General features: G+C 36.3%; 1 protein-coding gene across 1 annotated transcript in view; it reads left to right on the plus strand.

Moving 5' to 3' along the window:
- Positions 1–14447, plus strand: part of RALYL (RALY RNA binding protein like) — an 823485-nt gene that overhangs the window by 752841 nt on the left and 56197 nt on the right. Inside the window, exon 10 of the mRNA XM_069100197.1 lies at positions 1865–1978. Coding sequence (XP_068956298.1) covers positions 1865–1978 — 114 coding nt within the window. The remainder of the gene's footprint in view (positions 1–1864; positions 1979–14447) is intronic.

Raw genomic sequence — 14447 nt, forward strand, 5'->3', positions numbered from 1 at the left:
TTCTTCTACTAGGTGTCTGACCATTCTCAGTCTTCTTTCCTGAATCATCATTCATATCTTACTCACTAACTGTAGTGTCCCACGTCTTTTTTTTTTTTTTTGACCTTCTTTTCTCTTGATGTATCCTTTTGTTTGGCGATCTCATTAGCAACCACAGGTTCAGTTGTCATCTCAACGTAGATGATTCTCAGATCTATTTATCCAGCCCTAGCCTCTCCACTGATTTCTAGTCTTCTGTTTCCTAACCTCCCCATCACTATCAAGGGTACCGTCATCCTCCCAGTCACCCAGATACGTAATCTAAAAGTCATTATAATTCCCTTACACACACACACACACACCATCTCTTATCTGTTGCCAAGTTCTATCAATTCTACTTTCATAACATTTCTCCTTTCTCTTCTGATGCTGCCACCACCCTCATGCCAGCTCTGATCACCTTACTCTTGGACTATTGCAAGACCCTGCTCATTGGTATTCCTATCCCAAATCTCTCCCCACTCCAGTCCATCCTTTGCTCAGCTGTCGGGTTTCCCCAAAGCACAGGTCTTATCATGTCACCCACTAACCCATTCAATCAATTCTATCAGCTCCCTGCTGTCTCCAGGATCAAATATAAATCCTCTGTTTGATTTTTTAAAGTCCTTTGTAACCTAGACTCCTCTCAGTCTTCATGTTTTCTTTTATCTTGCTCCCCACATTAATTCTGTAATGAAGAGACACAGAACTGCTTGTTGTTCCTCTCATAAAACACTCCCTCTCCAGACTCTGGGCATTTTCTTTTTTTTTGGAGCGGGGAGGGCAGAGCAGTTGAAGTTAACTGACTTGCCCAAGGTCACATGGCTAGTAAGTGTTAAGCATCTGAGGTCAGATTTGAATGCAGATCCTCCTGACTCCAGGGCCGGTGCTCTATTCATTGTGCCCCTAGCCACCCCAGACTGGGCATTTTCACTGGCTCTCCTCTACACTTGAACTACTCTTCCTAACTTCTATTTCCTGGTTTCCTATGCTTCCTTCATATCCCAGACAAAATCTTACCCTCTGCAAAGAGTCTTTCCAAGAGTTCCTTAATATTAATGTCTTCTCTCTGAGGTTACTTCTGATTTACCCAACATATATCTTGCTTGTGCCTAGTTGTTTTTATGATGTCTCCCACTTTAGACTGTGAACTCCTTGAGAACAGGGAATATTTTTGCCTGTGTATGCCTAGCACTTAGCATAGTGGCTGACACATTGTAAGTGCTTGATAAATTCATGATTACTATCTGGTGAATGTGTTGTTTCTTCCTTTCTACTCATATGGTAATCAACATCTTAGTTCACACCTTCATTACTTCTTGCTTGGATTATTATAAAAACCTCATAATTGATAGCTTAATGTTATATATTGGTATCAATATATCACCTAGCTCTGGATAAAAACTTAAAATTCCTGATGAGATATAATATTCCAACGTAGCCTTACAAAGTACTGTTAGAAAATAACTTTGTGCCTATCATGATTCAATCATTCCTCTCCTTAAATATGTCTATATTATAGACTTATGGGCATTGTAATTTTTCAAGACTGAACCTTTGAGTGATTTTATATCTTATTTTCAAGCTCCCCATCCCTTTGTAAAATAATCCATTGTCATTTGGATTTAGTAGCTCATACACATCCTGTTGAGATTCAGTATCTGTAATCTGAAAGAAGTTCATTTTAAATATCCATTCCCAAGAGTCCTATAAGAAATGAGGAACCAGTAATATTAGGCACTATGCTGCATACATTGGCAAGGGCACACAGGAAGTGGGGGCTCTTTGCATAAATCAGAGTGTATTTCATGATCTGTTTCTTTCTTTCCTTTGTCCCCCCTTCCAGTGAAATCAGATGAGTTACAGACAATCAAGAAAGAATTAACCCAAATCAAAACTAAAATTGACTCCTTGCTAGGGAGACTGGAGAAGATTGAAAAGCAGCAGAAGGCTGAGGCAGGTAAGTGAAAATGATGTGTAGTCATAGACAGGTCATTAGGAGGTAAATGAGACCAGGCCAGCACTATCAGTCACACTGACAGCACAGAATAAGAGGAGAAATTTGCTGAGTTTTTATTATGTATTATAGATGCTAGTCATAAAGCCACAAAACTGGGACTTGAAGTGATGGAATAGAATTTTGCCCTTTCAAAGATTATGAATAACTGCTTATTCTAGGATTGACAATTTTTAAAAGAAAAGGGAGTTGGGGATTTACATCTAACCTCTATCAGTCTCAAAATATGGTTAAGGATTAAAGGCATTTGATGGAATACCATTGCAATGAAAAGACACAGATTTTCATAGCACTATCCATAGGGAAATCTATCAGCATTCAAACCTACATTGCAAAGGGAAGTCCTATCCCTATCTGGATCCTCTCCTTCAGTTCCATCATTCAGAAGGCAACAATATGGCTAGTATGTTGCTGGTTAGTATAAGCAAGTGGTTAGACTCTAGCCCCATATTATCATTTAGGACCATCCCCTCCGATACCAGCCCAGATGTGAGACTTCTGCTAGAACCACCATAACCCACATTTATTTGACCCAAGACATTCAGAGTCACAATGGGATGTCAGTTGACTGAGAAAACTATCAGTGGCACCAGCTGGGATTTCTTGCTCAAGTTTAAGGGATATGATCCTACATCACTGTTGTAAAGATGAAATCCTCCTGTCTGGCTGTAGAAGGTATACAGGTCAGGAGTATGGGAGACACTGACATTGCTATAGGAAAAAGTGGCTATAGAAATAAAAGATCAGGCAACCACAAAAACAAATATTTAAATATTTCAAGCATCATTTCTACTTGGCCTACTCCCGTATTTGTACTCATTTTTTTATGGAATGCCTGGACAAATAAAATCTCTTAAGAACTTACAAAAATTAATGATTTCTCACTGTCACACACCCCTTCCACCTTACACCACTTCCAGGGATGTATTTATGCCCAAGAAAGGCAGTGTAGGATATAGCAGAGAGGCCAGTCTGGGAACAAGAAAGACCTGAGTAAGAATTCTGCCTTTTACACATACCTGATGTATGAAACAGCTGCAAATTTTATTCCCCTAATCCAAAGAAATTACAAGCCTGGATCCTTCCTTCCTTTCTCCTCCTTACTCCCTGTCTCCTTCCCCCCACCAAAAAAAAAAAGTTTATCCACAAACTGTTAATAAGGAAGTCTACAAATATGTAATTTTTATATACCCTGTTATGTTATGACAACATCTTGGAGTCTTTTCACTAACTGAAATATCATCCTATGATATTGTTGAAATCATTGTTTCCATTTTAGGAAACGTGAAATTCATTATCATGCAGAACAACCCTTCCAGCAATGGACTTTAATAACTAATTTGCGCTTCAGTTTAAAAGATTATGGTGAACTCATTTAAATATAAATCACCTCAAAGAGAAAGATTTGATCCTTATGGGATTGTGTTACATCTTCTAGCCTGGTATGCTGAATAACACCTCCACATATCTTCCTGAATGATCATCTATAAATGTTATACTGTAATTCAAAAGCTTGTATTTTCTTCTGACGAGAGGATGGCACCTTGTTGCTTTACATGCCTGTAACCATACCCAATCCAAAGGCTTCTTTAAAGACCAAAACCTGTTTGTTCTCTTGGGAATATTACATGCTCCTCACATTAACACATGAGAAGAGAAATTGAATTCATTAATTTACTATTTGTTTCTCTTAGTATTTTCTGCTGAAGGACATTTACTTGGATGTCCTTCAGTTGGAAGTTGAAATTGAAAGCTATAATTTTCCAAGTTTTTTCAAATGAAAGAAATGAGAACTATGTATACAGAGTCAAGTCTTACTTAAAGGAGTTTATCAGAATAATAGTTTATCTGAAGCAACTCTTACTTTCCAATTTATTTATAAGCACATAAGGTACTATCTTTAATTACTGGGTTGGTTAGCATCTGCTATGGTGATCACTTCCATCTAATGCTTCTTACTTGTTTTCCACATTTCCTGCTTAGTTTACTATTATTCTGCATGAAGTCTGCATCTCACAGGGAAGCTATTTAAACCTACAAACTTTAACTACAGCCTTTTTCCAGGAAAAGCTTTGATTAGAAAACTATTCTTCTTAACCTGGTCCTGATGGTGACCCACCAGTCCCCAGTATGGACTGAGTTACAAGGAGGAACTTGCAGTGACCACAGTGGGGAAATTAGCATATTCTCAGGATCTTCTGAGCTGAGTATCAGAATGTAATTTTGGTTTTTTCTTTGCTAGGTTTATTTATAAACATTGTTAGGACATCAGAAATACCGACGTTCAAACGCAAAATCATTTTGCCACCACCACAGAGCAGCTAATTCCATTACTGTAGCTAATTAACCATTGACTACCTTTGTACATTGTGTTTGAATCCTGCCTCAAACACTAACCCCGTGACTTTGGGCAGTTCACTTAAGATCACTGGGCCTCATTTTCCTGATCTATAAAATGAGGCAGTTGGACCTGATGAGCTCTAAAACTTACCCTTCTAGCTCTTACTCTATGATTCTGTATTCTTTCTCCACTAATTGGATGACAAGTTCTTAATCACATTTTTTATAGCTCACATTGTCACATAATGCACATGTCCTTGACAGGGATTTACTGAAAAGGCCACTGGACTAGAGACTGGGTTCTAGTCTTGGTTCTGTTACCCATCAGTTGCATGACCTTGGGTAAATGGTTTAATCTACATAGTTCTCATTTTCCTCATCTGAAAAATGAGTTGACTAGACTCTGTGATCCCTAAAATACCTTCCTCTTAAAATTTTATGATTCTATATAACCATTCCTCAATGCATATGACATTTTTGTATGTAGATTACAGCCCATTGTTCTAGGAGACAGTAATAGTTTAGATCAGGGTTTCTAAACCTTTTTCTGGGCATCATGATCTCCTATGGGAGCCTGAGGATGTCTGGTCTAAATATGATATGCTACTGACAATCATAATTGGAGGGAATGCTAAATTTTGGTTAGAGGTGTTAGTGAAAATAAAGCTGTATTTGCTTCTTATCCAAATCTATAGACCTTAGGTTAAGGACTTCGATCATTCAAATCCAAAGAACATGAAGACATCATTTTATTCATACTTTCACTTCTTCCTTTGCTACATCATTTAACTGAGCTAGTTCTAGACTCCTGGCTGACCTGCTTCCACTCCCCTACATCTTATCTGTCTCATAGTTATCTCCCGTAAAGTGTGATGACTCATTGAGGGATTGTCTGATTAGCAGGGCAATAACTTCCTCCACTTCTGTTCTGTTTCAGTGCCATGTATATTTCCTCCCGTAGTCAGGACATCCTACCTCTATAGCCTTAGATGCCTTTACTTTTGCTTGTATGTTTATCAGCCACAGTTGGTGGCTCATAATGGCGACTCATTAGTAACACCAGTTCATTTTTACACATAGTCTAAGGCAGATCTCCCCCATCCTGCAATTATGCAGTTGATTTTTTTATATAAAAACAAGATTTTATATTGGGTTTAGTCTATTATTCTATATATCCCATCTTTTTTCATCTTAAGTCTATTCTGCATTATAGCATATTTGCCTCCAGCTTTCTTGAGAAATATGAAAGAAAAAAAGAAACAATGTAGCATAGTGAAAAGGAAGAGAACCTGTTTTCACATGTAAGCTCCAATATCTGCTAGTTGTGTGGACACAGGCCATTACTTGACTTTTCTGAGCCTCAGTTTCCTTCTCTGTAAAATGAGAATAAGAATGCTTGCCCTCATATGCACACACAAGGAAAAATGATTTGTAAACTTTATATTGCTATATGCATGTATTATTATTCATCCAATCATTAATTTAAAATATAGACTTGATAGGAATATAGACAATCTTCCCTATGACACTAGAAACCTTCAAAGTTGACTTTGATATATAAATCAGATCTCTTGCTATGGCTTCAGTAAATGCTTATTGACTGCATGACTGATCCAAAATGTGATTTTCATCATTAGAGCCATAGTATCACCAAATAAACAGAGAATATGTCCTCATAATGTGATTTAACGTATCATTTCCACACAGTCAATTTTATTTGCTTTTGAGATTTGGGGATATTGAATGGATTATATGATATTGAGTATGCTATTTATTCTCCTTATCTCTTTCAAGCAAGAGGCATAGACAGCCATCTCACTAGAACCTATCTGTTAGAACACATCAGTATCTTTTCATATAAAATGTACCATGAAACTGACCAATGTGAGAAGTCCAAAACAGGGAGCTTGAATAAAAAGATGATCAGATTATCTATCAATGCCCTTACTCCTCTCTTTTCTTCACCTTTACTGAGCTCATCTTCCTGAAACACTTCTATCTTACTTTGTCTTCACATTGATACCACTGCTGTTCCATCTCAGTAACCTCTAAAAGCCCACAAGACAGACACCCTTCAGTCCTTCAAAGGGAGGGAAAGAAGCCCCCTAGGGACATGTCCATTTAGTTCTCATAGCAGAGGTATCAAATAAGAAGGGCTGGTAAGAACATGGGCTTTGGAGTGAAAGAACTTAAGTTCAGATCTTACCCCTGAGGTTTATCTCCTATTTTTTCAACTATTTAACCTCCCTGGGCCTTAGTTTCTTCATCTGTAAAATAAAAGAGTTTGGACTTGAGGGCCTCTGAAGACCCAAACCTTTACCCTTTCTTTGTTTTAAACATTGGATAGAGAGGTGGGCAACAAATTGAATTGTGAGATGAAGCTGGGCTCTGATCATTAAAATGGATGTACCATGCTTAGGAGTCAGGTATGTATGATAGGTTGGTAATCTCAAGAGGAGAAAAAAAAGAAGGGAAAAGAACCTGGATTTAACAGGTTTTGAAGGATATAGTTTAAGAAAGAAACATTATTAGTAGCTTAGTTTATATTATATATGTGTGTGTGTGTGTACATACACACATATGTATACCAATAGTTTTATACACATATAGAAAGGCACATATAGTTATATATGCACACATAACTATATATTACTATATATAAAACATGATTTCTTAATTATTATTAAATTGTTAAATTAATTATAAAGGATTCCTAGTCTGGGAATACTGAGTGATAGAACTGGTATCAGAGAACCTGGGTTCAAATTCTGTGTTTGTATAATTTCCTATATGATCTTGGACAAATCATTTAACCTCTTAGGATCCAGAAGGATCTGCAGAATTAAAGAGTTGAAGGAAATGACATCTAAGGTCCCTTCCAACTTTGAATCAATTACCTTAGGTATTAGATTCATTGAGAGGGTGAGTGGTTTGCCAGGGGTCACATAGTTAATAAGTTCCAAGGCTAGGATTAGGAGTTAGTCTTCCCAACTTCAAATTCAATTCTTTTCACATTCCAAATTCGTGATATACTGCTTCTTACATACAATTTTATAATATTCTCTAACTGTATAGGGATATATAAAATATACATACATACATATGGTATGTATTATTTATTGATAACCCTAGGTTAATGAATATGCTAGACATGTTCCTAATTTTCCCTCTTGTCACACAAGAAGACTTGGCTTAGTTCAAGCCTACATCACCTTTTTTCTGGACAATTACAAAGTCTCTCATTATGTCTTCCTGCATCAAATATCTCCCCTTCACATTTTATCCTCCACACAGCTGTGTAGAGAATTAATATTCCGAAAGCACAAATCTCATCATATCATTCCTCTGCTCAAGAAGCTTCTGTGACTTCCTTTTGCTTTTTGGTTAAAATACAAACTCTCCTGTTTGACACTTACAGGCCTTCATATTCCTTTTCCAGTCACTTCTACCTCTCAGATCCCCTATTTCCTTTTAAGGTTTCATTCAAATCCTACCCTCTTTAAGTGCCTTGTCTATATTTCTCCAGTTTTTAGTTCCTTCAACCCCCAAGTCATAGTGTATTTTTTTTATGTGCATAGAGTTTCTTTATCTAGGTGCATTTTGTATCCCCCAGTAAATTTTAAGCTTCCTGAAAGCAGAACTATCTCCTTTTTATATCATATCTATAGTTCCTAATGCAAGTGCCTAATACATAATAGAGACTTAGTAAAAATAAGTGTTTATTGGATGGTTTTAATTGCAACATGTTTGGCTGATGAGATTGGAAGTGATGCCTTCTATGTTCCTGAGTTTCCTGTATACCTCTCTATAATTGCATTCGTTAGGAATAATTATTCAGATTTCAGCTTTGTTCAGGTGTTTTAGAAGAAACTTTAGAAGAAGAGACAGTACTTATTTAAGTTTACATTTGCACAATTATACAGTTATTGGTTTGGCTCTGTTTAATATTGCTACCATTTTTCTATTAACATTTTTTCAACCATCTGTTAAGTACAACTGAGCTAGCAATTACCTAGTATTTAAGCCAGCATATCAAAGACTAAATTGCTATCTCAGCCATTTTTTCTGAGTGAAATTAATGCTAACAGCAGACATAAACTCAATTTATTTCTTTAGAAAATGCCTTAAACATAAATCTCAACAAATAATTTCATTGTCTCTGTGCCTGGTAAGGCTTTTAAACTAGTTCTTATCTGTGGATATACAAAACACCTGAATGTGACTCTTGAACTATGACACTAAACTCTTTTCCTTCTTGGCTTTTTAGAACAAATGTCTGTCCTGTAAGCAGGGAAAGCTTTCTTTTCCTGATTTGGTCACTCTTGTGACTATAATTAAATGAGAATAGGGATAGCCATCAACCCCTATTATTTATTTCTTGAATTGGTTTTGTAATACATTGAGTTCTTCAAGAATTTCCTTGACTAAGGTGCCTCCAATGATAAGAATATTCATGCTCCCCCCCATAAAATGTCCATGTGTATATTATTGTATAGATGGGTAACTAAGTAGTCTTACCTATACCATTCAATGTAATAGCCCAGAGGCAAAAGTACCTTTAAAAACATACAGAAGTATTTCATATTAATTTCTATTTTACCATCCATATTAGAAATATCTATCAGATACTTTTTCTTTCTTTTTCTTAGGGTATTTTTGTCTGTTTTATTTCAGAGAATGACTTACATGGAAATGTGTTTTGCATGACTACACATGTATAACCTGTGTCAAACTGCTTGCCTTCTTAATGAGGTGTGGAAAGGGAGGGGCAGAGAGAATTTGGAACTTAAAAATTGTAGAAAAAAAAAAGAATGTTAAAAAAATTTTACATATAAGTGGGGAAAAACAAAATATTAAATAAAAAAGAAATATCTAGCAAATCAAAAGAAGAAAGAAATATCCATCAGAAAATGTGAAAAGCACATCCACCCAAAAAGAGAACTGATAGAGAATTCTCTGACTCCTAACCCCATTGGTTGCTAATGCCTCTCCCCTACAAACAACTTCTCTTGTTACCTACTTGGTATTCTTATAGATATTTTGTCTTCCCAGATAGGGTGTACGCTCCTTGAGGGCGAACTATTTCTTTGTTGTCTTCCCATGACCCATACCTAGAGTAAGTGGTCCTTATTGGTGGACTGATTAACTCAAATTCTAAGAAAATCAAAAGCTCTTCATTGTTCAAAGGGGACTATACCCTTCTGTATCTCCTGGTCACTCTTTTCATTCTCAGTAACCCTTCTGTCAGAGGCTGTCACTTGGCACAAAGGGTCCAGATGCATTGGGAGAAAGGAAAATTTCTCTCTTCACTCTCTCTCTCTCTCTCTCTCTCTCTCTCTCTCTTTCTCTCTCTCTCTGTCACACACACACACACACATCACAATGTTTGAAGAACAGAGTGTTTATTTCTTCATTTTTACAACTCAATTAAAACAAATATAACTTGTATTAGAGCAACCTGGGGGGGAGGAAACCTATACCTGCTAAAACCAACCATTCCCTAGAGGCCTATATAATCTGAGCCACATATTTTCAGTTACTAGCACAACTGCACTGGATAGATCTCCCAACTTTGCCTTTCTCCCATGTCTCTTCAATATAGGTAGGCTATTGATGCACTCATAATCACCTCTGAAGCAGAATCTCCTTAATGGTTCCTGGTCCATCTACTAAATGCAAGGCATAACTCTGCAGTTCTAGTCATGCCTAACAAAGGGAATGGGTCATCTTTGGTAATTCTTTAAGACTAATCCCCATTATTTGTTGTCTTCTGTAACTTTCAGCTGTTGTATCCTGATACAGTCTCTCATTGCCAATTACCTAGACAATTGCAATAGCAGCCATTCAACTTCTCCCCAAATCTAGCATCCATGGGACAGGAGGGCAGGAGGAGTGACATTGTCGTCCATATCACTTGAATGGGCTGAAAGTCATAAATTCAGATCCTTCCTATTAAATGTGAACTGTCTACTGTGTGTCACGCATAATACTAGGTCCTGGGGATCAAGAACTAACCCTTTAACATCTTCCACTATATCACAATGTTTTTCCCAGTCTTGCCTCTCTCTACTCTCTTCCAGGAATTCTCATTTGGTTTTCAATAGACACTTTGAATATCTAGACCTTTCCATCATCCATACTGCTAAACTTTTTATAATTGGATTATAATCTTATTGAGACCGGGAATACCCAATTTTTTTCTCCTTTTTTTTTTGGAGGGTAGTTAGGGTTAAATGACTTTCCCAGGGTCACACAACTAGTTTTTGTGTTAAGTATCTAAGGCCACATTTGAACTCAGGTCCTCCTCACTCCAGGGCTCTATTCAGTGCACCACCTAGCTGCACCTATTTTTTTTTTCTCTTTATATCTTTGCTACTTAGCACAAAGTTAGGAACATAGTGAATGCTTAATAAATGTTTTTCATTCATTTATTCATTCTTTCAATAGTTCATTTTTACCCTCTCCCACATCTAATTAATCCTTTATATCACTGCCAGAAAAATCTCCCCTAAGCATTTGCTTTTCTGTTCAAAAGTCTTCTCTCTCTTCCTAAAGTTGTCTACCCCACACAATCCAAACTCTTTTTCCCACACAGGTATACTATCCCTAGACATTTCCTACATTTTCATGTTCCTATGTCTTCATTGCCCTTCTATTACTCATTCTACAAAACGCAGTTCAATTGCCACTCTTCAATAGAACCTTCACTGACCTTCCATGTTGTTAATATTCCCCACAAGATCTCATGTAGCACAATTTTTGTACCTTTTTTATGTGCACATTATGTAACCTTCAATATCATAATGAATAATAACAGCTGTCTATGCTTATCCTTTTACTAAGCTATAAGTTCCATGAGGGGTAGGAATCATGTCTTACCTAAACTTTATATCTCTTCCTGTCATTTAGTATATGTCTCTTACAAATATTTTTGTTGCATTTTATTAAATAAGAAAGACGAACACTATCGCTTAGAACTTTGAGGAAGCAAACCACATCAAAATGTATTTTTAGGGGCAGCTAGGTGGTGCTGTGAATAGAGTACCAGCCCTGGAGGCAGGACCTGAGTTCAAATCCAGCCTCAGACACTTAACACAAAAACTAGCCTTGTGACCCTGGGCAAGTCATTTAACCCCAATTGCCCTATGTTCCCCCCCACCAAAAAGAAAAACAAATAATCAAAAAAATTTTTTTTAAATTATGAATGGAAAAGACATACTACTAAAAATTTTTACTAGTTTTTATTCAAAGTAAATGCAGTCAAATCTCTATGGAAAGCATATTTATTTAATTGAAAGTTGTCATTCTGCATAGTCATTTTTACTTGTCATGTCAGTGTACCTCTTGAGCAAAAGTGGTTATTAAGTTATTCATCACAATGTTAATAAATAAGATGTGCTTTCATGTATTATTTCTTTGATGGACTTTGTCATTCGTTGGTGACTAAAGGATTTCCCGTCTGGACTTTCACACAAGTCAGTGCTAGTGAAATCCTGCAGAAACCATGAAGCACACAGAATTCTCTTAGCTTATTTTGGGTAGAGAACACATTCTACTCCCTACTTTTTTGGACCAAAATTCATCATTTCTGATTACTTCACTTTCAACCACCAGTTTCCTTTCAACTCAACACAGCCTTATGCTTTATGTATTTACTAGTATTGCAGCACTTCAATGGGTCCATGATCTCATCATAATACAGGGCATACAATATCACATAATACTGTATAATGGTATAATTTTTCAGGTCATCACACAAAGTCTGAGTGCAATTTTAATCTACTAGAACATAAAACCACAATGAGATTTTTGGAATATACTAAATAGCCTTTAACGTTTACACAGTGCTTTATATAATCCTATCCTTACAGAATTTGAACTTTACATTAAGCCTGGAAGGTAGATACTATAGCTATTATCCCCATATAACAGATGAGGAAACTGAGACTTAGAAGATTGAGTGACTTGCCCAAAGTCACATAGCTTACAAACGTAAGAAGGGGTGACTTTTAAACCTAGGTCTTCTGGACTCCCAACTCCCACACTTGTTTTCACTATGCCATGTTCTGTCTCTTCCTTGTGGATTCTCACTGGACAAAAGCAAATCATAAGCCATCTATATTTTCTCAGTCTGTGAGATTATTTTCTATATCCTCCCACAAATTCACAAGAGAAGATCTGGCCAAAACAATGGAGGATTTCTTCTAGGCCTTTTGAGATATCATTTCTATAGCTCTCAACTTGTCTCTTTCTTCAATCAATTACTCCATTTTTGTCTACAGATTTACTGTATATATTTTACATAAAGGTTACTATATTCATTCTTCTTTGGCTTCTCAATTGCCCAAATAATTTTTAAAATACTACATAGGCTTGGCATTTCTTTAAAGCAATGTGTATGTGAAATTAAAATACAAATCCTGTTTTCCTTACCAATACTCAGACATTCAGAATAGTTTGAATAGCTCCATTGGATTAGAGAGTCATAAGGCAAAGCAAAAAGGAACCATTCAGATACCAGAAGAACCTACCCTGTGTCTATGTGACACATCAGAAATATATGAAAGGAAAGAGTAGTAGAATCACTGATTTAGTGGGTTTTAAGATGCATATGGCCATGCATATTCACTTTCATATTTGACTGAATCCATCAATTCCTTCATATCTCTTTCTCTTCAATTCATAGAAGTGACCAACAATTTTTTTAAAAATCAAGGCAGTTCTCTAACTGTTATCAATGCCTATATAGATAACTGTTCTTGCTTCCATTTTTATTACAGCATAAAATTCCACAATGTACACAGAGTTACAGCTATCACATCAGTTCAAGCAACTGTTCATTTCCCCTTTAGAATTTGTTTGGGGCTACATTATATGATAAGTATAGCCTTCCTTCCCCCCCCAAAAAAAATATTTTAATCATATGTTTAATTCAGTAAAACTATGTAAAGATACACATAATCTTTCCCCTTATTAAATATAATTTACAATGGATTGTTTTCTCAGTTCAATATATCTTTTATAATTTAACCTATGTTTTCTGTGGAATTTAAATTTGAAAATGCATGATGAATGTTTAATATATATTAGCAGCTACTTAGTTAATCTCATTATGAACATAAGCAAACAGACCACCATGGTGATAATTAAAGCTTATGCATCAGCATCAATTAGAGATACAGAAGTGGAGAAATTCTATGAAAACTTCAATGCCTCCTCAAATTAAATTAATATAATAATTTAACAATGACTTCAAAGTAAAAGTGAACATAGATTGAATGGCAGCACAAAATGTTAGAATATGATGCAGAATCAAGAGAAGCCAGCCCAAAGGTTTGCAAACTATACAGAAATCTCACTCCTAGATATTATAGACACTTTCTTCAAAAAGAGAATAGAGGCATTTAAGGACAGAACAAGAAGAAAGACAACAAACAGACCCAAAAAAGGAAAGATCTACTAAAATTTTTATATTGAATTATTGTCTTGTATGTGTCTCACACTCACCATGTCTAAAACAGAACTCATCATCTCTTCTTTAAAATCCTCTCCTCCACTAAACTAGTCTATTTCTGTTAATGGTACCACCATCCTTTCAGAAACCCAAGTTCACAACCTCAACATCTCCATCTCCTTATTTGCAGTCACCCCCCACATGTAAATAGTTACCACATCTTCTTGTTTCTACCTTCCACATCTCTCAATACACATCCCTTTCTCTCCACTCACAAAGTTACCACTCCAGTGAGGAAGGACTCTTCCTCACATCTGGGCTGGACTATTGCTGTTGTCTCCCAATTGGTCTCCTGTCCTCACTTCATCCTCTATTCAGCTGCCAAAGGGGTTTCCTAAAGGGTCTGCCTGGTTCACCTCTTTATGTAAAAAAATCTAGTGAGTCCCTCTCATCTCTAGTGATACTAAACATCTGTTGTCTACTATGTGTCAAGGATAGTACTAGGCCCCAGGAATACAAAAACAAAAAATGAAAACTGCCCCTGGCCTCACAAGGCTTACATTTTGCTTGAAGAAAATGTAAACATAAACAAATTCATATTTTATGAATGATAAAAAC

The sequence above is a fragment of the Petaurus breviceps genome, unplaced genomic scaffold (assembly GCF_028583685.1).
Source record: "Petaurus breviceps papuanus isolate PSGF00001 unplaced genomic scaffold, PetGlider_PUasm1.0 38, whole genome shotgun sequence".
In the NCBI taxonomy this organism is placed as follows: domain Eukaryota; kingdom Metazoa; phylum Chordata; class Mammalia; order Diprotodontia; family Petauridae; genus Petaurus; species Petaurus breviceps.